The sequence below is a fragment of the Heliangelus exortis genome, chromosome 24 (genome assembly GCF_036169615.1).
Source record: "Heliangelus exortis chromosome 24, bHelExo1.hap1, whole genome shotgun sequence".
Taxonomy (NCBI): domain Eukaryota; kingdom Metazoa; phylum Chordata; class Aves; order Apodiformes; family Trochilidae; genus Heliangelus; species Heliangelus exortis.
In genome coordinates this window covers 2,727,330-2,753,235 of record NC_092445.1, presented here as the reverse complement: position 1 = coordinate 2,753,235, position 25,906 = coordinate 2,727,330, and the positions used below count along the sequence as shown (strand labels likewise).

The window sequence follows — 25,906 nt, the reverse complement described above, 5'->3', positions numbered from 1 at the left end:
CACATCCCCAGGGTCTGAAACCCCTCCAGGGATGATGGGGACTCCAGCCCTGCCCTGGGCAGCCTGGGCCAGGCCCTGACAACCCTTTCCAGGGAGAAATTCTTCCCCAGCTCCAACCTAAACCTCCCCTGGCACCACTTGAGTTGTGCCAAAAGTTCCTCTTGTCCCATCCCTTGTTCCTTGGGAGCAGAGCCCGACCCCCCCTGGCTCCAACCTCCTCTCAGGGGGTTGCAGAGAGCCACAAGGTCTCCCCTCAGCCTCCTCTGCTCCAGGATCAGCACCCTCAGCTCCTCACAAGTTCTCCAGACCCTTCCCCACCTCCATTCCCCTTCTCTGGACACCCCCAGTGTCTCATTTCACACCCAGACCCCAGGATTTGAGGTGCAGCCTCAGCAGTGCCCAGCACAGGGGGGCAATCCCTGCCCTGATGTGCTGGCCACACCAGCCATGATCCTAGCCAGGGAGTTGGTGGCCTTCTTGGCCTTTTTGGTGGCCACCTGGGCACACACACTGCCTCCCGTTCACCCCACTGCGGGAGGTGGGACGGCTGCCAGAGCTGCCTGAGATATATTTATATTTATATTTATATTTATATTTATATTTATATTTATATTTATATTTATTTACAAAGGGCCTATCACCACACTGATAAACGTTCTTTGGAACCCCTCTGACAGCAGAGGTAAGGACAGGAGCCAGCCTGGCAGTACCTCAGCACTTCTGTTGCCAAGCAATTAAAAAAAAAAAAACCAAAACAACAAAAAAACCCCACAAGACTTTGCCGCCAGCCTGCCCGGTGTTTAACACCGCCGTTCCACCAGGGGCTGAGGTCCCCACCCCGCGGCTGCTGCCCGGGGCTCAGTGGGACCCCCTTGCCCTGCCCTGCCCGGCCCGGGCCTGGCGGAGCCTTCTGGAAAGGCCCTGAAACCGCCGTCGCTATGGCAACCGCGGCCCGGCGCCCCTCCTCCTCGCGTCAGATTGACAGCACCCCCAGCCAATCCGCGTTGAGCAACGGGCACCGAGGAGCGCTGCGATTGGTGGAGCCGCAGAGGTTGGGCGCAGGCGCCTTTCCGCTCTGGCGGAGTTTCCGCTTCCGGCGGCGAGCAGTGAGGACGCTGAGGCGGCGGCGGAGCGGGATGGGGCTGAGCGCGGAGGAGGCGGCGGAGCAGGAGGATCGCTTCGACGGGATGCTGCTCGCCATGGCCCAGCAGCACCAGGGGGGAGTGCGGGAGGTAGCGCCGCCGGGACCGGGTGCGGGGGGAGCGGCGGCGGAAAGGAGTGGGGGGGGGGGGAGGAGAGGGGGCGAAGCTTTTCTGTATTCCCCGGGGTTCGAACTGGGGGGGGGGAGAAGCGGGGCGGGCCCGGGAGGAGGGAGAGGAGGCGGGGGGTAGTTTGGGCTCCTCGTGTTCCGGTCCTCCCCGGGCAGCACGTGGGCAGCTCCTCCTCTCTCGGAGGGAGGCGATGAGAGCCCAGGAGGAGGCGGGGATTAATTAGGGGGATGCTAATGAGGGGCTGAGGAGCTGCGGGGTCCTCTCTTGCGTGGTGAAGAACACTTGGAGGGGTTTGGGGGTCCCTCCAAGCTGCTGGTGGCCCCCTGAGGTTCGGCTGAATCCTGGAGCCCCCCGGCCCCAATTCCTGCTGCAGGCAACACCCTGGGTGCTCAAACCTGAAATCTGAACCGCACCGATGCTCCTTCTGAAAACTGGGAATCCCGGAGCTGCAGTTTTTTTTTTTTTAAAAGAAAGGGTATTTGCCCAGGGCAAGAGCCCCGGGGTTGATTTCAGTCCCGTCCTGGCACCGGGAGCACCAAGGAGAGGCAGGAGGTGATTTGATCTGCTCTCATGGCTCTTTTTTTGTCTCTGTCTCCTCCCCCTTTCCCCACCCCCTTCCCTGCTCCCCCTCCCCCCAGCTTGTCAACACCTTCTTTAGTTTCCTGAGGCGTAAAACCGATTTTTTCACCGGTGGAGAAGATGGAATAGCAGAGAAGGTAAAAACAAAACACAAACCCAGCCCAAACCCCCAAGCTGTAATGCCTGACAACTCCCATGCCAGCCCCCAGCTGGGCTGCACTGAGTTCCCTGCCTGGAGAAGTCCCCACCACAACCCCACGGTGCTGCTGAAAGCCATCACTGATAAAAAAATATCCTAAAGAGCAACTCAAAACCTCCAGTGCCTTTGCAACCAACCACTGAGGGCTTCTGTTTGCTTTTCAAGCAAGATTTATTTTTTATTTTCTGTCTCCCAGGCCACAGAACCCAAGGGGGCTCTCCCAGCCTCCACCTGGCTGAGGTGAGGTTTGTTTGTGTGACACTGCAGGGTTTGTGGGGTGGTTGTTGGGTTGGTTTTTTTTTTGTTTTTTTGGGGTTTTTTTGGCCACTCTCTGGCCAAAGGCTTGTTTGGAAAGCAGAGCTGCCAGACTTGGTGACTTCACAGTGACAGACACCGTGGTGTTGATGACCCTGGGTGACCTTGTTTGCTCACCTCAAGCACAAAGTCCACATCCCTTGCACCTTTCTCCTGGGGCTGTGGTGCCCACACGGGGCCAGCGTGCTGGGGGGTGGGGACAAACCTGGGGGGCTTCCTGGGCACCCTGAAACATCTCCTGTCCTGCAGAGGATTCCTCAAGGCAGCTGGAGAGCTGAAAACTAAAATGGTTTCACAGCTGGGAAATCAAAACCAGAACCCTCCTGCAGGAACTGAAGGGTTGGTTGTTGGTTTTTTGGGGTTTTTTTCACCAGTACAGCAGCTGATCCCCTTCCTGGATACTGGGATTTCACTGGGAAACCAGGCACTGCTGCTGGGTTGGATGTGGCAGGGTTGGGTGTTCAGTGCTGCACAGCAGGGACCTGTCTGCCCTCTATTTTATGATCTGATGATCATTTGAAACCATCCTCTTCCCCACTTCTTGTCTGCCTGAGCTTTGCCACTTCAGAGAACACAATCCCAAACTGGTTTGGGTTGGATTCATCAAATCCCAAACTGGTTTGGGTGGGAAGGGACCTCAAAGCCCCCCCAGTGCCCCCCCTGCCATGGGCAGGGACCCCTCCCCCAGCCCAGGGTGCTCCAAGCCCCATCCAAGGTGTCCATGAAAGCTTCCAGGGATGAGGCAAACATAATTAATGCTCCTTGACTTAATCAGCAAGGAATCATGGAAGGGTTTGGGCTGGAGGGGACCTTAAAGCTCCTCCAGTCCCACCTGGACAATCCAGGGACCCCTCCCCCAGCCCAGGGGGCTCCAAGCCCCATCCAACCTTGGACACTGCCAGGGATGGGGCAGCCACAGCTTCTGGGGGCACCCTGGGGCTCAGCACCCTCACCCCAAAGAATTTCTTCCTTATGTCCAACCTCAATCCCTCCTCTTCGAGTCAGACCAAAGAGCAAATCTCCCCAAAGAGCAAATCTCCCCAAATTCCTGGGCAGCTTCCTGTTCCCAGGGAATGGATCCTGGAGCAGCCCCTCAGGCAGAAGCAGAGGGCAGTGCTGGGGAGCTGCTGGTGGTGGCAATTCCAGAGCAAATCCCTGCCAAAAACCAAACCAAGAGGTGGGGGTGTCACCGTGGCTCAGCACAGAGCCTCTGCCACCACAACAGCCACAAAAAATGGCAGGAGCTGCTTCCCCAGCCCTGTGAGGAAGAGGAGGGGGTGGGGAAGTCGCTGTCTTTGGGGGAGGGGGGGATTTGAGGAGAGAGTGGGGGGGACATGGAGGGAGCTGGGGGTCTGCACCCTGCCAGGCAGGGGGTTTGCTCAACGTGGGTCTTGGTGTGCTCAGGAGTGGAGGCTGGGAGACACACCTGGGGTTCTGGGAGGCATAAAATGAAATAAAAGAAAGTAAAAATAAATAAATGTTTGTTTAAAGCCAAGCAGAAACACTCAGGGGTTGGTTACAAAGCTCCAGAAAGGCTCTGAGTTTGCCCTGCCAAGGTGTTGAACCCTCCCCCATGAAACATTTGGGTTTTGTACCAAGCAGGACAGGAACCCATTGACTCAGCACTCTCTCCATTCCAGTTTCTTCTCTCAGGTTGTGTCTAAACTCTTTTTCTGGAGTGAAACCCAGACCTGGTGGGTGCTCCCTGCACCCTGCCCGGGGCTCTCAGCCCCTCAGCAGTGTTGGCATCACAGACCCTGAGGTTTTGCTGCTCACACTCCCAGCACCACAGGAGTTTGCAGGGAGGGTGGGAGATTTGTGAAGGAACTTCCATCCCCCCCACCCCCACCTCTGGAGATTTTCAAATATTTCTCCTCTGGAGAAAAGGTCAGAATTAGTTAAAAAAAACTTGGGTCCAGTGACTCTGTTTTTTTAAGCCTGTCCTGGATGTAGGGAGTAGCTGTCAAACAGCTGGGGGAAGCATTTTTTCAGCCTGCTGGAATGGCACAAAGGCCAAAACAAATGGCAAACCTTTATTTTTCTCTTTTCTCCATGACATCCCCTGTGTGAGGGAGAACTGGGAAGGGCTGCACTGCACTATTTGGAGTTTTCCCTTCGGATTTGCAGTCGAAAATCACCTCTGTGCCACTGGCAAACACTCCCCAGCTCCTGCAGGCAGCGAGTTGGCTTCCTAGGGGTTTGAAAAAAGGATTTTTTTAAGCCCTTTTGCTGTGTGTTCCTGTCTTCCAGCTGATCACAGAGACCTTCAACCACCACAACAAACTGGCTCAGAAGGAGAGGAAGGAGAAGAAAGCTCGGCAAGAGGCGGAGCGGCGGGAAAAGGCAGAGAGAGCTGCAAAGCTGGCTAAGGAAAAGCAGGAAGCAAACGAGCCAAGGATTAAGGAACTCACAGATGAGGAAGCAGAAAGGCTGCAGCTGGAAATTGAGCAGGTGAGAGAGGGGCTGCCTGCTGGGATTTTCTTTGTCTCCCTCTGCCCGTAGCGCCGTGAAAATGGCTCAGGTTGGGTCCTTCGGGCCACTGGGGTGCTGCAAACTTCAGTGAGGCAAAGCAGTGCTTGTGGTAGCAGTGTCATTCCTCTCTCAAACCCTCTGCTGCAGGCCTCAAGGTGTGAGGACCCAAGGGAGTTGTCCCCCTGCCCTGGAACCCTGGCCTAAGGGTTGCAAATTTCAGGTCAGATTGGGCTGCAGGGTCAAATCCTGCTCTTGATTTTCAAGTGAGGCCACCTAGTGTCAGCTCAGTCAGTGACACCAGGTCCTGCCCCTCAGCTGAGCTGCTTCCTTCTCTTTTTAAACAGAAAAAAGAGGTGCAAGGACAGGTTAACAACGTCCCAGTGAAACCCTCAGAGGATGGAGGTGAATCTCCAGATTCTAACAGACAGGTAAAGCTCCTCTAGGGCTTATTTTGGGCTGAGAGAAATAAACGGGCAAGCATGAGAACTGAGAGTGTGAGGAGGTGTCCTGGTTTTCTTTAAGAAAACACAGTTCTCAAAGGCTTCAATATGGGGGTTTTTTTTGTCCTTTTTCCTTGTAATTATATTTTTACAGAGACACCATTTCTGTGACTGTCACATATGCAGCTAAAATTCTTATAAAATAATTCTTATAAGAATTCTTACGTATTCTTGCAACCCGAGAACTGTTGATACAAGTGAAAGATAAAGGAAACCCTGAAAAGCTGCTTTCTTTGCACTTTAAATTGGTTGTTTAGGAAACAGATGATGAAGAGGAAGATGAGAAGGATAAAGGAAAACTGAAACCCAACTCTGGCAATGGAGCTGACCTCCCAAATTATCGATGGACACAAACTCTCTCAGAGCTGGATGTAAGTATTGCTTTGCCACCAGGAGCCAAGGAATCCATGCTGGGGAATAGGGAATGGAGCTGATTCCTTGGATCACAGTCACCTGTGGGACATTGCTGTGCTTCACAGCAGGATTTCAACAGCTGGGAGAGAGTTTGGTAACTAAATAAAACTCCCAGAAGCTGTAGTGAGCTTGGCCAAACCTTGATTAAAGTCTTGCTTCCTTTTTTATGGTCCCTTTGAGGTTTTGAACTTGCTCTTGTCTCTGTCACCTCACTCAGTACCCCAGGGGAGATCAGGCCTTGCTCTGTGAAGGCAGAAAGGGTTAAAGCAGCAGCAGGAGAGGTGATGTTCACTGCTCAGCTCCTCAGTTCTGCTTTCTCTGCCCCAGCTGGCCATCCCTTTCAAGGTGAACTTCAGGTTGAAGGGGAAGGACCTGGTGGTTGATATCCAGAGACGCCGCCTCAGGGTGGGCCTGAAGGGACATTCACCCCTCATTGATGGGGAGCTCTTCAATGAGGTGAAGGTGGAGGAGAGCTCCTGGCTGATTGAAGATGGAAAAACAGTCACCGTGCACCTGGAGAAGGTAAAGGAGGATGAGGCAGGGAAGATTCAGGCTCCTCTGCCTCCTTCCTGGTGAAACCAGAGCCTGAGAAGTCCTGTGGAAGCTCAGGGCTGAAGAGCTGTGCTTAGCCCTGGGACAGTGTCCCCATGATGCTGTTGGGAGCAGAGCTTTGCAAGTTCCTCCTGTTTTCAGCCTAATTTATTCTCATCCAGTTTCATCTAATCCTTTGTGCAGCAGTTCAGGAAAAGCTGGAGGGAAATCAGTCAGTTTAAAGTTGTTTCTTAATGGAATAATGCCACGTTTTGACATGTCAGTGACACCAACAACCAGGGCCAGACCTTAGTGCTGCTCTTGGGCTTCTCCAGGTCATTAGTTTGTTGTCCTATTTATGTCATGTCAAATGTGACAGGTGACCTGCTCCCAGATTCCTAGTTGTGGAAATTCAGGCTACCTGGAGTGGTGAGGAATGAAATCCCTTGATCCAGGGTCCTATTTTACAGAAAATCTGTCAAAAGTTGGATTCCAGCAGCTTTTTTTGTTTTTCCTGTAACCGAGACAGAAAATTCCTAGAACAATCCCAGGAAAAAAAAAACCAAAACAACAAAACCATTTTTGCTTCCCTCAGATCAACAAGATGGAATGGTGGAACAAACTGGTCTCCACAGACCCAGAAATCAACACCAAGAAAATTAACCCAGAGAACTCAAAGGTAAAAACTGCCCCTGGAATGGAGCCTTGCTCACCCTCAGCTTAGACCCAGTGGCTCTGTTCTACCAGTGTACCACCAATACTGGGAGTACTGGTGGATCTGCTGATAGAAGGGAATAGAAGACTTTCAGCTGACTGAAGCTGAGTGTGTGGGTTGAGTTTTTCCAACTTTAATTCAAGTTTTGCTTTCCAGTTGTCAGACCTGGACAGTGAGACCCGCAGCATGGTGGAGAAAATGATGTATGATCAACGTCAGAAATCCATGGGCCTCCCCACATCTGATGAGCAGAAGAAGCAAGACATACTAAAAAAGTGGGTAAACCTCCTTAATTAGTGGCTCCTTGCTTTCCTGAGCCCCTCATCTTGGCCTTCAGCCCTACTTGTGTTGACATCAAGGAGTCAGGAAGTGGCTGGCCAAGCACTGGTGTCTCTGAAACCCTCTGGAAGTGCCTAACAGGAAATCCTGGCTAGAACTTAGCTCTGGAGTTGTCTTATCTTGCTGATAGCAAGTCCAGAAAGCATGTTTGGGGGTGGAGGTACCATCTGTACTGAACTTTAACATGGTCTTGATTGTTTTCTAATCTCCCAGTAGTGCCAGGCATCCTCCCTCCTCCCTCCACACCTGCTGTCTCCAGGCCCATGGCACTTTTATGCCTTTATTGCCCTGTTTGGCATGAGCACACCTTGGCAGGGAATTTACTCAGGGAGCTCCCAAGGCCATGTGGGAAGGTGTGGAGGCAATTCCAGGTCGTGCAGCAAGTGCAGCCCCACATCTTACCTGGGGATTGGAAGGAGGATTAAGGCTGCCAGGCCTGGCTCCTGCTTTTCCTTGCCTTATCTGTAGTGGGAGAAGCTTTGCTCAGGGCAAAGAGCCTTAGAATCATGGAATGGTTGGGGTTGGAAGGGATGTAAAGGTCCTTGGGTTAGGAGAAAGGAGGGAGCAGTCCTCTCTCCTCCTGGGAAGGCCACATTTGGGATAACTCAGCAGCAAGGTCACTCGTTCAGTGCTCTGGAAGTTTGGCTTGGCTGGTAAAGAGCAGAGAGGAAGTTTAGACTTTGTTCAGGCCAAAGGAGACCCAGTGACAGCCAGGTGGGTCCTGATCTCTGCCAGTGAAGCCCTCCTGGCTGCTGGACAAGGACACTGCTCTTGCAGCACACATTTCCAGGGAAATGGAAACACTGTGGTGGCATTTGAGGGGGAAACCAGATGAGAACAGGGAGGAAAACTTGAAGCCTCCACATGGTTTGTGTTGCATCCCTTGGGGAACTGCAGGGCAGAGGAGGAAGCCAGGAGCTTCTCAGAACTTTTCTGATGTGGCAACCTGAGTCCAAAGAGTCCCATCCACTGGGGATTGCAGGAAACTGGGTGGTACCTGGGTTCTGACCAGTTCCTCTGGTCAGGTCCTTCATGAGTTTTTCACTGCCACATCCCCAGTAATGCTGAAGGGAACTTCAGTTTGAGCTGAAATCCTAATCTGCCCTCACAATCTCCCCTCTGCCCCAGAGGCAGGGTCACAGTTGCTACGTGTCTGTCTGAGAGGGGAGGGTTAAAGGGTGTGTGTGCTCATTAATAACTCTCATGTGTCTGGACTTGCTGCCCTTGGTGGCAGGGAGGGTTCCTGATACCACTGACCCGAGGAAAAAATGTTTGTAGTGAAGGGAGGGTGTCCCAGGAGGCTCTGTGGGTGTGGGGAGGAAGCAAAATGGATGGTGCAGAGAGGGGAGATGCCTTCCCCCCCCAGACTGAGCTGTTGAGTGTTCCTCCTGACTCATACCCACCCTTCTGCTCTTTGTTTTTTCTTGCAGGTTCATGGAACAGCATCCAGAAATGGACTTTTCAAAGGCTAAATTCAACTGAACCCCCCCCCTCCCACCCCATTTTTCTCAGCCCATCAAACAGGGCAGGATACCCATTGCCAAATTTGCAGGGATCCCTCACCTGGGGCAAATCAACATTTCCAGCATCCCCAGCCCCCAGCTTCCTGATGTCCTCCTCATGGAATGGTTTGGGATGGAAAGGATCTTAAGGATCATCCAATTCCAACCTCCCTGCCACGAGCAAGGGATGCATCCCACCAGACCACGTTGCTCAGAGCCACATCCAGCCTGGCCTTCCAGAGCTTCCCTGGGAAGTTGTCCTGCAGGGAGCAGAGCACAAGGCCATGGAATTAACCTGCAGCAGCTCCTCTCAGCCCCCTGTGACACTTCCCAAAGAGCAGTTAGGAGGGCTCAGAGAGCATTGGGGCTGCAAGAGCCAGGCTGGAGGGGATTTGGGACAGACCCTTAATGTGTCTCCTGCCTTCACCTCCTGGCTCTTGAGCTGCTCATCTACTCTGCTCTTTGGCTGCAGATACTCCCCAGGTTTTCACTCCTTTCCCCTCTGCTTCCCTGTGAAAACAAGGGCCAGTTTAATTTGTTAAATAATTCTCCTTCTGCCTCTGGGGGAAGGGAAGAGTTTAAAAAGCCCCAGTCAGCAGCTGCTGCCTCAGCTCAAACCCTGCTCCTCCTGCCTGCTGCTTCCATTCTCACCAGGAGTGGAACAGACTGAGCCTTGCAGGGCTCCCATCCCAGCTGGAGGGGTTTTTGGGGTGTTTTACAGCAAGGGAAAAGTTAGGGGGGGGTTCTTTGGGGTTGCTCTTCTTACTGGGGGTGTCTCTCCTGACAGGCACTGAGCCCCCCCCTGCCACGGCGTTACTGCATGTCCATGTCCTTGTTAAAAACATAAAGAAAGTGGCAAGTTCCCAGGGAGAGTGTGTGATTCCTGCTCCAGGTAGGGATGGGGAGCTGGGAAAGGGGGCAGCAGCTGGGAAGGAGCCACAGGGTTGGGGGTGATAAATCCCCCTGGGGCTCCCTGCTGGGGACACTGGGGGATGAGCAGGGCTCCAGGCTCTGCTCACGACTGCACTGAGGAAGCCACCCTGGCCCCAGGGCTGACCTCAGCTCCCTGCTGTGCTGGTTCTGCCCTCTGCCACCTCAAGGGTTCCACTTCCCACCCAAAGAGCTGGAAAGAAACTCAAAAACCTCTTTGGGCAAAGTGCAGCTTGGCGTTGCACCTGGTGGGTTGGTTTTTTTGGTTTGGGGTGGTTTTTTTTTGTTTTGTTTTATTTTGGGGGTTTTTTTGAGTCTTAAGACACTTTGCATTTACTTTTCTAAGGCTCTCAGGGGGTCACAAAGCAGCACCCACCCAGGTGAGCAGTTACCTGAGGCAAGGATCTGGATCTGGGCTGTTGGATCTTCCAACCTCCTCATCTTACAGCTCCCCCAGGTCCTGTTGGTCAGTTCTGGGGGTGCAGTGAGCTTCACCCCATTCTCAGTCGTGTGTCACAGCTCTGCTGCTGCTCCCTGGAGCTCGAGGGATCCACAGCCCTTCCTGAGGAGCAAGAAAAGGCTCTGGGGTGGCTCACGGGGACAAAGTGTGGCTCGTGGCACCACCCCAACCTGGACCTTTATTACTTGAACCACCTCAGCTCTGCACAACACACCCCCAACCCCCTGAGTCCAACCTGAGCCAAGGGCTGGCAGCTCCCTGGATCTGGTGGGATCATGGTGGGACCTGGAGGTCATCATTCCAGTGTTGTGCTGCCTGCCTGGAATCATGAAGGTGGGAAATGCCCTCAAAGATCAAACCCAACCCCTCCATTCCCCCCAGGGCCAAGGGCTGGGGACTCCACCACTGCCCTGAGCAGCCTGGGCCAGGGCCTGAGCACTCTGTGTCAGTGAAAAAATTGTCCCCAAGAGCCACTGAGCTCCCTCAGTGTTACCAAACCCCAGGTCTTAGTGGCTGTCCCTGTCCTCAGCCCCTGCAGGGGGTTGGGTTGTGTGATTGTGTTGGAAACACCTGGATTTTCCCAGCTCAGGCTGACGGGGCTCGGATCTGGTGGGTGTCACTTGCAGGTTGGGAGAAAACAGAGCTCAGACAGAGGTGGGAACCCCAGAGGAAGCTGGGGGAGGTTTGTTGGTTTTTTTTTTTTTGTGGGGGGGTGGTGGTAGGGTGGCATTTTGCCTTGCAGGCAAAGAGTCCTGGGGAATGGGGCCAGGGCTGCAGCACTGAGCCCCACGGCAGGTGAATGCCCGGGGCTGTGTTTGTGAAAAGTGCTTGACCCCAGCACTACCCCTGGACTTCAACCCCCCAGCCAGCGGAACAGAAGGTGTTTCTCCTGGTGGCCTTGTCCTCTGCAAGCACCCAACTGTCACTGACATTTGCCAGCTGAAGCAGAACCACCTTTTTGCTTCTAAAAAGCAGTTTCCCTTGGACTAACCAAGGGAAAAGTTAGGGGGGGGTTCTTAGGGGTTCTCCTCTTACTGGGGGTGTCTCTCCTGAATCATAGAATTGGCTGGGTTGGAAGGGACCTCAGAGCTCATCAAGTCCAACCCTTGATCCACTCCCCCCGTGGTTCCCAGCCCATGGCACTGAGTGCCACATCCAGGCTCTTTTGAAATATCTCCAGGGATGGAGAATCCACCCCTTCCCTGGGCAGCCCATTCCAATGGCTGAGCACCCTCTCCAGAAAGAAATTCTTTCTCATGTCCAACCTAAACCTCCCCTGGCACAACTTGAGACCTCTTGTGCCCTCTTGTCTTGCTGAGAGTTGCCTGGGAAAAGAGCCCAACCCCCCCCTGGCTCCAACCTCCTTTCAGGGAGTTGGAGAGAGTGATGAGGTCTCCCCTGAGCCTCCTCTTCTCCAGCCTCAACACCCCCAGCTCCCTCAGCCCTTCCTCACAGGACTTGTGCTGGATCCCTTCCCAGCCTCCTTGCTCTTCTCTGGACCTGCTCCAGCACCTCAATCTCCTTCCTGAGCTGAGGGGCCCAGAACTGGACACAGGACTGGAACAGGACAGAACTGGACAGGCACTGAGCCCCCCCTGCCATGGTGTTACTGCATGTCCATGTCCTTTCTGGAGGATGCATATTCCTTCTTATAATCAGATTGTGAAACCTCTCTACGAGGTTACCTGGAAGAAGAAAGACTTTAAATGGGGCTCAGAACAACAAGTTGCTTTTGAGGGTATTAAACAGGAGATTGTGCAGGCAATGGGCCTCGGACCAATTCGAACAGGGCCAGACATTAAAAATGGGGAGACTTTAAAAATGAGAGCTCTGCCCTCACCAGCAGAAACTTCCTGAATCCTCATCCCAGAGTGACCAGGGAGCAGGGACCATGGGCTCAGCAATGTGAGCACAGCAGGCACCATGTCAGGAGCCAAATCCAACCCTTATGCCCTGCTCTGGACACCCAGGAGACCATGGAGGGTTTTGCTGCTGTGGATCACTGAATGACAGCTTGGTTTGGGTGTGAGGGGACCTTAAAACCCCCCAATGCCCCCCCTGCCATGGGCAGGGACACCTCCCCCAGCCCAGGGTGCTCCAAGCCCCATCCAACCTTGGACACTGCCAGGGATGGGGCAGCCACAGCTTCTGGGGGCACCCTGGGGCTCAGCACCCTCACCCCAAAGAATTTCTTCCTCATGTCCAACCTCAATCCCCCCTCTGCCATTTAAACCCATCACCCCTCATCCCATCCCTCCAGCCCCTCATCCCAAGTCCCTCCCCAGCTTTCCTGGATCCCTTCAGGCACTGGAAGGTGCTCTAAGGTCTCCCTGGATCCTTCTCTTCTCCAGGCTGAACACCCCCAACTCTCCCAGCCTGGCTCCAGAGCTTCTCCAGCCCCCTCACCATGGACTCCAGCCCCTCCTCTGGGCTCATTCCCAAATTCCCTTTGTTTTTCCCAGCCCGGGCTCTCACCCGTTTCGGTGCTGCCACCCGCAGGAGCTGTGGCTGCCAGCACAGCCCAGGGCTCTCCCACCCCAAAAACCTCCAGGAAAGGCTTTTATGGGATGGGGGGGTATTCAAGGAGAATCCCAAGAGAAGCAATTAGAGGAATGAACACAGGGAGGACCCAGCTCTTCCAGGGAAAGCTCTTGGAAAATGGAGAGAGGAAGGGCAGGTGGGGACAGCAGTGACACAGCCACCTCCTTGGCCAGCACTTTGCCCCCCCAGGACACCAATTGCTTGGTTTGAGGGCTCCAGGCACAAACCCATCCCCTCTGGAGACCCCAACCAAGGCATTTACCTGCTCATGGCTTGAAAATCCTGGCAGGAAACTGATCCCTTGCACAACTGCAGAAGATGCTGCCAAGAGGTGGTTGCCCAGGTTGAGCTTGGTCTGGGCTGAATAAAATTGGGAGCCAAGAGACAGAGGAAGAATGCAGAGAAAGGACTCAAGTCTGGGCTCTGGATTCTGCCCATCTGCAGGGACTGGAGAAGAATTATCAGACCTAAATGGTCCCAATTTGGGGAAAAAGGAAAGGAGGTGCCAAGCCCTCATCCCGTCCTCCCTCTTACCTTGCACTGAGTTGATCCTGGGACATCAGAGGGAAAAACCCACCCGTGACCCCTTCCCCTCAGCACAGGGAGGGGGAGGGAAGGGGCAGGAGATGGAGCTCTGCAGGTCACAGCTGAAGTTTTGTAGAGAAATTGGTGCAAAACTCACCCTGAGAGTCAGGCTGAGCCCTCCCCAGGCAGATCCTGCCCCTTCCCATCAGGGCCAGTTATATTTATATTTATATTTTGATTTATAAAGCCCCTATCACCACACTGATAAACATTCTTTGGAACCCCTCTGACAGCAGAGGTAAGAACAGGAGTCAGCCTGGCAGTACCTCAGCACTTCTGTTCCCTCCCCCCCAAAAAAAAAAAAAGCCAAAACTTTGCTGCCTGCCTGGTGTTTAACACTGCTGCTCCTTCAGGTTGTCTTTTCCAGCAAGAATTGTCAATGCCACAGGGAAAGAGCTGGAAATTCTCCTCCCCCACCCCCCAGACTGATTTCTTCCTGAGTTCATTTCCAGCATCTCCCCTCCAGACTTCCCAAGAGGCTCCCTGTGTCCCAGCTCCCAGCCCCAAGCTGCCAAATGGATGAAAAGATTTTTATTCCCCCTCCCCACCTCCCTCAGCAAGGCCCAGGGCTGCTCAACCCCACCTGGATGGAAGCAGGAAGAGGGCACAGCAGAGGTAAAGAGCACATCTTTGGCTTTATTTAAAAAAAAAAAAAAAAAAAAGGAAAAAAAAAAAAAAGGAAAAAAAACCCCACACAATCAAAGTCAATTTAGACATTTAAGGGCAAGGAGTGCAAAAGAATCCCATAAGACACCACAGGTGGCACCAGCTTCAGGGGCCATGGAGCTGACAGTCATCCTCTGGAGGTTTTTGGGGGGGGTTTCTTTTTTTTTCTTTGGTTTTGCAAGCTCCATCCATACACACTCCCTCTTCATACACAGCCTAAGCAGTAAAAATTCTGCTCTCTGATCTGTCAGAGCCAGCAGCAGCTTTCTGCAAGTCCCCTCACCTCCTAAACATGTCAGCATGACCCCAGCTGATGCCTCAGTGCACAGGTTTCAGTCAATTTGTCCCAAATCTGCACCTACAAATCCAGGCAGAAGCAGGAAACCCAAGGGCTCCAGCAATCCAGGTGGCATTTTGGAGGAGGTGAAGCAAACAAAGTTCCTCTGGGAGTCCTTGCTTCAAGTCTTTTCTTTGTACAAATCTTTTGTTTTCTTCTGCCGTGAACAGCTTTAAAAAACAAAGCAGGGAGGGGAAGGCAAATCCCAGCCTCAGTCTCTCCCTTTATCCTCAGGATCTCTCCCCACCAGTGTCTCAAGGTGTGTTCTCAGCCATGGCCATGATTTATGCTCTGAAAGGTGAGGAGTTCACAAAACCAGGCTTCAGCAAGGACCTGACCTGGACATTTCAGAAGGGTTTTGGCTGATTAAATAAACCTGACAGCTCAGGGGAGCAATGAAATCCTTTTTCTCCCCTACCCAACCTTATGAAGAGTAATCACAGCCTTGGGAATAAAGGCACATTTCAGTCCAAGAAAAGCACATTTCAGTCCAAGTAAGGCACATTTCAGTCTAATTAAGGCACATTTCAGTCTAATTAAGGCACATTTCAGTCTAATTAAGGCACACTTCATCCAATTCAGGCACAAAAACATGGTCCACGTGACAATTTGGTTTCCCCTCCCCTCAGACCCCAGGGGAAGTGTTTGTCCTCCTGCTGGTAAATCCAACAACACCTTTGGCACTTCACATCCAAGGGCACCCAAGTGTATCAACAAATCCCATGGCTTCACTTGTTTACTTTCTGATAAACAACCAAGTGGCAACAGAAGCACCAAGATCCAGCTTCCTCCTGCCACCAGGCTGCAGCTCTCAAGGTCACCTGGAACTGTGCCCTGGGGAGGGATCCCACAGCTCCTGCTTCCCACTGCCTGCTGGAGAGAGGAGCAAAGGGAAGGGGAAGGTGCCAAGGGCACCATGGGGCAGAGCCCTGAGTTCCTCACAGAGCCCCTGGAGCCACTCACCTTTTTGGAGCAAGGCACTCAGAAAGGATTTTCTAGCAGAAGAGTCAAAACAACCTGATTCTTTGGTATAAAAACAAAAAAAAAAAAAAAAAAAAAAAAAAAAGAACCAATGATGGCCCTCCCCTGTCCTAACTCTGCCTTCAAAGCTCACCCTGGCACTTGGCATGATGGGGAATGGCAGAGGAGCAAGGATGAGCTGGCACACAAGGCAGGGGTGGCCTCTGGTGACATTTCTGATGTCCCTGGTGACAGCTCAAGCCATTGGCCTGGCAGTGACTGTGAAGCTGATCCCTGGGGAGCAGGGCACCCACCCCCCCCAGCCCAGCCTCAGGGGACAGGCTGAGAGGTCCCAGATGAACCCAACCACATTACCTGAACCTTCTCCTTAGGAGAACCACCCCCAGCTGGAGCTGGCAGCAGGGAAGAGGCAGAGATGGGTGCTGGAACATTCTGGAGTCAGTTCTGAGGTTTTGGGGACCAACCAACCCACCTTCACTAGAGATTTGGGTCCCTAGAGAGCAGGGGCTTGACCTTCACCTCAGCATTGGCACCAACACAGAGACACCAAACACCCAGCTTAACTTCTGTGATGCCAGAGAGCAAGAACTGATCCTCAAAAGCAGGGAAGGGCTGGGTCACTGAGGCTGCTGAAGCTAAACCTGAAGTATGGAAATGACAGAGGCACAAGTTATCTGATATTTCCTTGTCCATCTCCTCCTCCCTGGGCACACATGTCACTTCCCAAGTTCATTTCCTCCACAGTTCACTTCCTTGATGTTCCAAAAAAAAAAATAAAAAAAAAAATTGATAATATTATCCAATGAAATCCAGACAGCAGGAAAAAAAAATTGGCTTTGATAAAGGATTAGGATAGGCAGAGGGGGAGAAAAAAAAATGTGGCTGAGCACACTCTGTCTGGGAAGAGGAGAAATGTGACTGCAGCCAAGCCCCGTGGTGCCTGCCTGCTGCTGGGGTCCTTTTCCTTAACAATACACCTGAAGCAGAGGTGCCCCAGAGGAATCAGTCTCTGTGTCCTGGAAAGAGGAATCTCTGCTGGTCGGAGAGCCTTGGAGAGGAAAGAGAAGAGAGGTGACATCAGACAGGGAAGGACAGCAGACTGGTGCCTGGGAGGGAGGGAAGCAGCAGCCACAAAAGGCTTTGTGTATCATGAGGGAGGAGAAAGCCACACCAAGCCCACGGGCAGGAAGAACCCAGCCTGCAGTGTGGCCATCTTCTAGGAAAGATCTGTTATTACCCAGGAGAAGATTTGTCTCTTAGCCCTGGGCTGCTCTTTGGAGTGGAGCCTGGCACTGTCCCCCTCCCCCCCTTTGCAGAGTTCCTTTTGTTCCCAGTGTGTGTGACCTTAGCTGGACACCCCCAGACAGAGCCCCAGGATTTGTCAGGGCCCCCAGAGGCTCTGGGGCCAAGCACCATGCAGGGACATGGAGGTCTCCAGGCTTGGGTTTCATTCTGCTGCAGAAGGAGCCACCAACCTGAGCAGCCTTTCACAAGGGTCATAACTCTTCCAAGGAGAAGTTGAGGGCCCTGGGGGTGCTGATCCTGGAGCAGAGGAGGCTGAGGGGAGACCTTGTGGCTCTCAGCAACCCCCTGAGAGGAGGTTGGAGCCAGGGGGGGTCGGGCTCTGCTCCCAAGGAACAAGGGATGGGCCAAGAGGAACTTTTGGCACAACTCAAGTGGTGCCAGGGGAGGTTTAGGTTGGAGCTGGGGAAGAATTTCTCCCTGGAAAGGGTTGTCAGGGCCTGGCCCAGGCTGCCCAGGGCAGGGCTGGAGTCCCCATCATCCCTGGAGGGGTTCAAAAACTGTGTAGATGTGGCACTTGGGGACATGGTGTAGGGGTTGGGTTGATGGCTGAAGATCTTTGAGGTCTTGTGCAACCTTAATAAGCTCAAGGGAACTACAGCCCTACAAGAACCTGTGGGGCAGGGGTCAGCTCAGCTTTTGCAGGGGCTGAAAACAGGAGCTGTGAATAACCTGAGGGGCTCAGGGCATCTCCCTCCCTCCTGCCATGCAGGTGGGACCCTCCCCTGGGCACCTTACCTGCTCTGCTGTGCCTCCTCATGTTCCTGGCCATCACATCTGCTGGGGTTTCTTCTGATATTTGCACAGCCAAATCTGGAAAGAAAACCAAGAGTCTGAGGGGAAAGAAGAGGCAGCTGCCACTTGGGAGTGCAGACCCCACCCAGGGCTCCCCAGGAGGCACCACTCAGGTGACAGGAGAGGTAGAGGCTGATCCTTCAGACCTCATCCACCCTTGTCCTGCTCAGCTGAGCTTTACAGTTCCTAAACACCAGGAAGCAGCAGCAGCAGCCTCTCTGCTCAGCTGGGAAGCACAAAAGCCACCTCCAGTTTCCTCCATTACCTCCTGATGGCTCCTTGCCCCCCACACTCAGCTTTTCAAGGTTTTTTTTTCTCCAAGAAACTCTCTTACAACCTGTTCTGGAGATCAGATGCTTCAGGCTGCTCCAGACAAGGAGAGGAGCAGCTCTGGAACCTCTGTGAGGCCCTTCCCTCTGCTTTGCAGGGATATTTACTGGCTGCCCATCACCCCAGGGTGCAGAGGGAGCCTCTCTCACAGCAGTCTAAGGGTGGTGGAGCACGAGACAGAGTCAGCTCAGGTACTGGACATCCTCTGGCACAACCCAGCTTGTCTGGTCATACCAGTTAGGTTTGAGTCATGGGCTTTCTGCCTAGCTTGGAGGTGTGGGGGAAAGCCAGAACCATTGCAGCAGGACAAACCCTTCCATTGCTCAGCAAAACTTCACTGCTGGTGAAAGATGCTATCAAGGAAGCCACGACAGGGTGAGTGGTCAGAAGCAGAGGTCTCCAGCAGCACAGAAAAAACCTCCACTCCCACCTCCCAGGGAAATAAGCCTGGCCTGAAGACAGACCTTGCCTTTCAGCTCTGTTCCACTGCCCCATCTCCACCGTTTTCCTCAAATAACCCTCTCCTGTCGAGCCAGAACACCCAGAGCCCACACCTACCATCCTGGCTGATGACCATGGACTCCAGCATGGTCTCATTCCCACTGTCTGGGGGGTTCCCTCTGCTGGATTTCTCCTGGTGGCTCTGGCTGGCTGGGATGGAGATTTGGGGCCTGACTCTGCTTTTCCGGGTGCTGATGCGGATGATGCCTCGGACCAGCCTGCACTCAGCATCCTGCTCATCCAGGTTGTAGTCCTGAGTGATGCTGTTGATGAGGTCTGAGATCTTGTTGGTCTTCTCCAAGAAGACAGTGTCTGAGGTGCATTTAGCCAGCTCATCAATCTGGTGGACACTGAAGAGCTCTGTCAGCTTCTTGAAGATGAGGACGTCGATCTCCCTGCTGGACATGGAGCCGTTCAGCTCACTGATATCCAGGTCAGACTCATGGAAGGAATAATATTCCTCTGAGCTCCTGTGGCTGCTGGGGAGGGGGGGTTTTTCTATGCTGTTCCTCAAGGGTTTGTCTGCCAGCAAGTCTTTGCAGCAGGAATCTGCTTCCAGGTGGTGGCTGGGGCTCCTGTTCTGATAGACAGGAATGCCCTTCAGCTTCACGTCGGGGTAGCTGAAGCTGCTGCCCATGCTGGACTTTTTGATCTGGTTCCCATTCTTCTCAGCAGGAGAGGCACTGGCAGGGCTGTTGGGCAGCCTCCCGTTGTAATCTCCATTCTTTCCCTCCTCCGTGGAGGTCTCAGCAGGGCCCGGGTAGGGGATACAGACACTGCAGTCCTGAAAGCAACCCCCACAGGTCACTATACAACAGAAAACAGCTTTGTAGGTGTTCCAGGCCTGAGCCAGGGAGGAACAGCAGAAGCTCTGGTTCGGGGGAGCCTCTGCCGGACCGGGAATAAAGGTGATAGTTTCAGCTTCCCTCCCGTTGGAGTCTTTGAGGTCAGCTCTGCGACCTTTCCTCTCCCTCTGCTGCTGAGCTCGGCTGCTGCGGCTCTGCTTGAGCTCGGGGGTGGAGCCGCTGAACACTTCCAAGCTGACATCGACCCCCTGGGATGCTCTGGGCCGCAGGGGCAAAGCCTCCGGGGGGGTTGGGGACAGCTGGCGGGGGCTGTGGAGGTCGTGGGGGGGTCCTGTCCTCCGGCCCAGCATGGCTCAGGCACCTGCAGAACCAGAAGGTCTCGAGTCAAGGATTTGTCACCAGCCTCCCTCCCCCTGAGCTGCTGGAGCACAGAGAAAAAGCCCTGGTGGTCAAATCCAGGGATTCTCTCGTTCAACATCTGGATTATTTACAGAAATATTCTCCATCAGGACTCGTTGGTGCCATCCTGAGGGAGTCCAGCCTGCCTGGCAGGGCTCCCTGTCTCCTCCAGCCCTGCTCTTTCCTCACAGCAGACACTCGGATCAGCAGGGAAATGTTTTAAAAAGATTATTTTGAGCCTGTAACCTTCAGGAGAGGCTTCCCCAGGGCAGCTGGAAGCCAAGTCTTGCTCCAGAGCAATCAAGGAGCAGCAGCAGAGCCCTAGGTGGAGCCAACCTGCAAAGGGAAAGTCTCTTCTTTTAGACAACTTCCCCTTTGTCTCGCATTCCTGAGGGTTAAGCTGGCCCCTGACAGCATTTATTCCCTTTCAAAACACCCCGTGCCCGGGAGGAGCTGACAAGCAATCCATCAATCATTATGCAAACTGCCAATTCAGCCTCTGGATTATTCATTTGCTGCTATTTAACTGTAGAGGATTTAGCAACAGCTGTTAGGATCACTGATGAGGATTTTATTTTTTTTTTTTTTTGCCAGTCACCCTGCTGGGACTCTGTCACCTCAAAGCTTTTCCCAGGAAAACTCCATCTCTTCATCTGGATTAATGACCTCCTCAACAGGAAGCAAAAACCTACCACAGAGATCCTCCAGCAACTGGTTTACTCCTTCCCACTCTACTAACAGTTTGCACCTGGGAGTAAAAACAGTTTTGCTTGGTTGTTTTGTTGTTGGGTTTTTTTTTTCAGGGCAGCACTTTGCCTCCCCCAACCTAAAATGCAGGATTGGGCACCTCAAATCCCCCCAGGATGAAGAAATTTTGATGACCAGGGAGGTCAAGGCTGTCACTTTGATCCCATGGGGGGCCCCTAAATTGTCCAGGCTTTCTAAGCCCCTTGGCAAGGCTGCTTTCACCCCCCAGAGACCCTTTTAAATACTAATTAGGCTAATTAATCAGCCCAGCCATAGTTTAAGTGTTTTTAGACTGTCCCTGCTGCTCCACTAGATCCTTTTTATGGGGCACCTCAAGCATAAATAAATAAATCTGTCCTATTTCCTTAGAGCATTGCCTCTTTTTCACTGTTTTTTAAAGAAAAAAACCCCAAACAAACAGCTGTGTTCACCCCACAAAGAACCAGGAGCTGCCTGCAAACACTCCCTGGGCAGTCACAGCTCTCCACTGCTTTCCAGGAATATTTTGGCTCCAAAAATCCCAAAGGACCCCATGTCCTGGGTGCTCCCTTCCCACATTTCTGGACAAAATGTTAAATAAAAAAGCCCCAAATACTCCAGTTTCAGTGCTGAGCAGGCAGAGCTCCCTGGCCTCAACACCAGCAGAGAGTTTTGTCTGCTTTCATTTCAGAAAAAACCAGGGTTGGGTGGTTTTGTTTTATTTTTTTTGTTCCTCAGCTTCACCCTTTTCCTAAGGCAGCTCCGACCTGAAAACCAAACCCCAAACACTGCAGCTGGGCTCAAAACAAAATTTATGAGATAACCTCTAATTTCAGAGCATTTTATCAGCTGAGGGGAAGAACATGACCTCAGCTCTGTGGAAAAACAACAAAAAAAAAACCCCAAATCAGTCCTGCAGGCTCACAGCTTGACCCCACTTGCCCAACACCAGAGGCACCTCCAGTTTCCCCCCTTTCCCAGCTCCAATTTCTGCTCCCACCAGAGCAGGAGTTCTCCAGGGGGCACATCCAGGACACAGCTCCTCTGGCAAAAAAGGATGAGAGGGAAAAAAAAAGCAGAAAGAACCCCCCCAGCCCAGAGGGGACTCACGAGGTCGCTGGGAGCCTTCTGGGTTCTGACACAGAACTGAGAGGATCCTCCTGGAGAAGTTCAGCATCTGCTTCCCAAGAGGGAGGAGGGAATCCCAGAGAGTTTTGGGTCTCTGTTAGCCAGGGTCTAAGATCTTCATTGTTCAGAGGACAGGATTTCCTTGGGAAGTTAAAAAAAAAACCACACACACACACACACAAAAAAAAAAACAAAAAACAACAAAAAAAAAAAAAAAAAAAAAAAAAAAAAAAAAAACCACAAAAAAACAAAACAAAAAAAAACCAAAAAAAACCAACAAAAAAAAACAAAAAAACACACAAAAAAACCCAAAAACAAAAACCACACACAAAAAAACCCAAAAACAACAAAAAACCAAACAAAAAAACAAAAAAACAAAAAAACAAAAAAAAAAACCAACACCCAAAACAAACGACCAGAAAGCTAAATTAAGTTGTGAAAAAACTGAATAAAGCCATAACCATATATTAAACCAAATAAACACTTAATAAAACCACATCCCCACTGCCCCTGCTGCTAGGAGGGGAAGCCAAAGAATTAAGTTACAAAGGGGAATTAAATTCTGGATTTACAGAGAAATAAAAATTCTCTTCAATAACTGGAAGGAACCTAAAGCTGCCCCCATAAAGCTCCCGGCCTCCTCCTGACAGTGACAGAGACCCTGGATCCATCCCCTCCTCTCTGCTCCTGCATCCCCCATCTCACCCACTCGGGACAGAACCGACCCACTCGGGACAGAACCGACCCACCCGAGGAGCTGCCCCTCCCCCAACCTTTCCCCGGAGTTCCGCTGAGTTCGGGGAAATGGACCCTTCCTTCCCTGAGCTGAGGAAATGCCAGGGATGGGAACCCCCCCGGTACCCGGCAGAGCCCCCGCCGCCTGCCCGCACCCCGGCTTTGGGATGGGGCAGAACCCAGACCCGGTTCGGGGCAGAACCCAGACCCGGCCCGGCTTTTCCTTACCCCCTCCCTCGTGGGTTTTCAGCTCTGGGAAACCGAGCAGACCCCAGCAAGGCCCAAAGGGACCTCAAATCCTCCTCGGGAAAGTTCCGACCCAGAGCGGGGAAGGTCCCGGAGCAGCGGGAGGGGACAGAACCGAGGGGACGGGACCCGGGGATGGCGGGGGGGGAAGGGGACGGTGTGAGGGGGATGGGGACACAGCACCCGGGGCACCTCGCTCTCGGGGGACACCGTGGGGACCCCCGGTGTAGCACCCACTCCCCCCCGGGTCCCGGTCCCGCTCCCGGTCCCAGCCGGTCGCGGCCTCGCTGCTGCCCTCAGGCCCGACCCGGCCCGGCCGGTACCGCCGGGGAAAGCGCCGAGGGAGCTGCTGGAGAGACGGAACCAGGGTGGGGGTTCGGGGCTGGGCCGGGTCGGGATCGGGCCCGGGTCCTCCGCCTTCCCCCCCCCCCTCCCGGTACCTGCGATCCAGGAACGGCACCGGCCCCGCCTCACCTGGGCCAGGTGAGCCACGTGACCCGGCCCGACGGGACGCCGCGAGGGACAGGAGAGTGCGGAGAGCGAAGCTGATCCGGACCGGGACCGGGACCGTCCCCCTTCAACTCCCCCCCATCCCCCCTGGGTCCACAGTTACCTCCGGGATCCACATTCCCCCCCAGTCCCACCCCTGAGGTCCCCATTCCCCGGGTTCCATCCCCGGATCCCCATCCCTGGGATCCACATCCTCCCCGGGCTCCACATTCACCCCAATATCACCTCCGGGGTCCCCATTGCCCACGAGCTCCCCATTCCCCAGGGGTTCCCCCCCCGGGTTTCCATCCCTGGGTCCTTACCCCTAGGGTCCCCATTCCTCTCGGGGTCCCCATTCCCCACGGGTTCCATCCTCAGATCCACATCTCCAGGGTCCCCATTACCCCCGGGGTCCTCATTTCCCCCCAGAGTCCCCATCCTGGGGGTCCTCATTCCTCTCGGGGTCCCCATTCTCCTCAGTCCATTCTCCCTGAGGTCCCCATTCCCCCTGGGTTCCATCCCCGGATCCCCATCCCTAAAATCCACATTCCCTCCGGGGTTCCCCTTCCCCAGGGATTCCACCCCCGGATCCCCATCTCCAGGGTTCCCATTACCCCTGGGCTCTACATTCCCCCAGTTTCACCTCCGGGGTCCTCATTCCCCACGGGTCCCACTCCCTATCCCCAGGGTCCCCATCCCCAAGGTCCCCATTCCCCCTGGATCCCCACCCTGGGTCCCCACCCCCAGGATTTCACCCCCCCCCCCGGGCTCTGCTGCTGTTGTTTCCCTGGCCAGGCTTTTTTTGGGTGTTTTTCAACTCAAAGCACTGCTTAAAAATGTGAAATCTCCTCTGCGAGGTGCCTTGAGCACAGATCCTGGCCATAAAATCTCTCCCGAGCCTGACACTTCTGGGATGGGATGAGTGGGGTGGTGTGAGCCCCCCCGATTCCCCCCCACCCTGGCTCCAGCATCTTCTTGGTGCCCCATCCCCTCCCAGGGGAGCTGCCACCCTGTGCCAGGGCTCCAATCCCAAACTGCCGGTGCTGCTGGGTCTGGAATGGAATCCTGGGGCTTCAACCTCAAATCCTGCTGCAGAATTCCTTCCCTTAAACTGGGCCAGGATGAGAGAGCAGCACCTGAGTCCCTGCTCTGGTAACTGGGACACCTGGGATCCAAACCAAACCAAAACTCCTGCAGAGAGAGGCTGGGAGAGGTGGCACTGACATTAATTATTTACTGCCCAGAATGAGGCTTCACTTTTTCTGGAGCACATCCCAACACGGGGCTTCAGGGGGGCTGGAGATCAGCACACAGCCCTCAGCACCCTCCCTGGGGCAGGATGTGACCCAGACAGGGCTGGCTGGCAGCACCCCTGGGGGACACCAGGGACAGGGGCACCGTGGGCTGGTGGGGAGGGTGCTGCCAGGGAAGGGAGAACAACGCTCCCAGACTGGGTTTTTGCACCGAAGAGGTTTATTGTCAGCTGATTTCAGGCTCCTCTGCTCAATCATTAATTGCTCATCAGCCCAGGCAGTGATCCTGCAGCAGGCTGGAGGGGTCCTGGGCCTCGGGCAGTGACTTAACCCTGAAGGACTGGAACATTTTCTTGTGTTTTGCTATTATTTGCCTTTTCCAGGCTCTGTCTGCTCATCTCCTGGGCTGTGCCATGGCTGATTGGGGACACAGCCAATGCACGAGGCTCCTTTGCCAATGTCCCCAGCCCACTGGCCCCTTCTTATTCCTTACCTTTGTATCCAGACCCATCTGCTCCCCAATCCCATTTCCTTTTCTCACCCTGGCCTGGAGCTGGGAAGGTGATGAGCAGCACAGACCTGGGGAGATGACCCCAAAAACCCCAAATCTTTCATGAGGAGGTGACTGAGGAAACAGGGACCCTCAGAGATCCCTCCAACCTCAGAGCTTCTGAGGTGTCACAGTGGGGGGACCTCAGTGCAAGACAGACCCTGGCCTTCCCCTTGCTTTGGGGGTACCCCTGGGGCTCCAGGTTCCCTCAAGGCAGTGCAAAAAAATCAGAGGGGAAGATGTTCTGTTTAATACCTGCCCATCCCCGTGGTTTTTTTGGGGGTTGGGGGCAGAGGAAGCAAGAGCAGAGCTTTGCCCTTGACCCTGTGATGGGGCAGCACCCCACAACCCCCCCATTTTACCCGGGCTTCAGCTTTCCTACAGCCTGGAAAGCAGCCCCTGGGGCTTCAGGAGATGTGGTGGCTCCAAGACCGGGCAGGGGAGTTGGAGCCGGGGGAGGGGAGGGAAGGGACAAAGCAGGAGCAGGAGGGAAGGGACAAAGCAGGAGCAGGGACCGGGAGCGCTGACGCTGCTCGGGTGTCGGGCAGAGCTGGGAAGGGCTGAACCACGACGCAAGAGGCAAAATTTCCCTGCTAAGGTAAGAAAAGTGAAGTCACCCCCAGCCCACGTGGGGTGGGGATGACATCCACTGCAGGCCTGGCTGTGGCTCTGACTGGAAGAGATTTAAGCTGAGTTGGGTGTTGTTTGGGGTTTTTTTTGTTTGGTGGGTTTTTTTGTTTTTTTGTTTTGTTTTGTTTTGTTTTTTTGGTTTTTTTTTTTGTTTTTTTGTTTTTTTTTTTTTATGGAGGGGCTTAAGCTTTTTTGTTCCTGGCTGGGGGTGGGATGAGACCTCAGCACCTTTAACCTCTCATCCCTTTGATCCTCTCTGCTGCTCTGCTGCCAAACACAAGCAGGTTTTACCCAGAGGCAGAGGCAGCTGCTGGTGTGACATCCCGGCAGGAGGAACCCCAATAAAAGAGACTCCCTGGGGGGAGCAGGGTGGGAGCAGCCCCTTTCCCTCTCCAGCTCCCTCCCAGTTCTGCCTCTGCCCACTCTCAGCTCTATTCGGGGCCGGTGACGTTGGCAGCGACGTCGCTGTGACTGTCACACAACCAAGGACGTGCTGTCCTGCTGCCACGTCCCCTGCGCCCCGAGTTCGGGGCACCCGCACCCCCCACCCCACACAAGGGGCTGCAGACATGAAACCAGCCCTCCCAGTAACCTGTCCCAGTTCAGCCTTTCCTCCTAACCCTTCCCAGTAAATCTCCCCAGGATCTTTTCCCAGTCCAGCCTTTCCCAATAACCCCTC

At 53.8% G+C, this 25,906-nt stretch overlaps 2 protein-coding genes across 4 annotated transcripts; one reads left to right on the top strand and one right to left on the bottom strand.

Moving 5' to 3' along the window:
• Positions 1-923: 923 nt before the first annotated feature.
• NUDC (nuclear distribution C, dynein complex regulator) lies at positions 924-9,700 on the top strand. 2 transcript variants are annotated; one of them, XM_071768037.1, is made up of 9 exons: positions 924-1,232; positions 1,910-1,987; positions 4,615-4,815; positions 5,181-5,264; positions 5,594-5,707; positions 6,078-6,272; positions 6,877-6,960; positions 7,153-7,271; positions 8,766-9,700. In XM_071768037.1, the coding sequence occupies exons 1-9, from the start codon at positions 939-941 to the stop codon at positions 8,815-8,817; spliced, it is 1,221 nt and encodes a 406-aa protein (XP_071624138.1). In that variant the 5' UTR covers positions 924-938; the 3' UTR covers positions 8,818-9,700. The 2 variants fall into 2 exon arrangements, with proteins under 2 accessions (XP_071624138.1, XP_071624139.1); XM_071768038.1 differs by lacking the exon at positions 1,910-1,987.
• A 5,171-nt stretch (positions 9,701-14,871) lies between these two features.
• Positions 14,872-22,799, bottom strand: KDF1 (keratinocyte differentiation factor 1). Of its 2 annotated transcripts, none has more exons than XR_011730509.1 (5): positions 21,307-21,625; positions 18,323-19,432; positions 17,378-17,452; positions 15,320-16,385; positions 14,872-15,229 (listed from the first exon to the last, which is right to left on the bottom strand). XR_011730509.1 is itself a non-coding variant. In XM_071768034.1 (5 exons), exons 3-5 carry the CDS (start codon positions 19,419-19,421, stop codon positions 16,303-16,305), a joined length of 1,257 nt encoding a protein of 418 aa, XP_071624135.1. In that variant the 5' UTR covers positions 19,422-19,432; positions 21,307-21,465; positions 22,746-22,799; the 3' UTR covers positions 14,872-16,302. The 2 variants fall into 2 exon arrangements, 1 of the variants encoding a protein (XP_071624135.1); XM_071768034.1 differs by adding an exon at positions 22,746-22,799 and having other exon boundaries at positions 14,872-16,385; positions 21,307-21,465.
• Between the last annotated feature and the right edge of the window lie 3,107 nt (positions 22,800-25,906).

Coding starts and splice junctions, on each gene's coding strand:
- KDF1 (XM_071768034.1), bottom strand. CDS start 19,421: ATGCTGGGCCGGAGGACAGGACCCCCCCACGACCTCCACAGCCCCCGC. Junction 17,453..18,322: donor CATGGTCATCAGCCAGGATG/GTAGGTGTGGGC, acceptor TTTTCTTTCCAG/ATTTGGCTGTGCAAATATCA. Junction 16,386..17,377: donor GAGGAGGCACAGCAGAGCAG/GTAAGGTGCCCA, acceptor TTCCTCTCCAAG/GCTCTCCGACCAGCAGAGAT.
- NUDC (XM_071768037.1), top strand. CDS start 939: ATGGCAACCGCGGCCCGGCGCCCCTCCTCCTCGCGTCAGATTGACAGC. Junction 1,988..4,614: donor AAGATGGAATAGCAGAGAAG/GTAAAAACAAAA, acceptor CCTGTCTTCCAG/CTGATCACAGAGACCTTCAA. Junction 6,273..6,876: donor TCACCGTGCACCTGGAGAAG/GTAAAGGAGGAT, acceptor TGCTTCCCTCAG/ATCAACAAGATGGAATGGTG.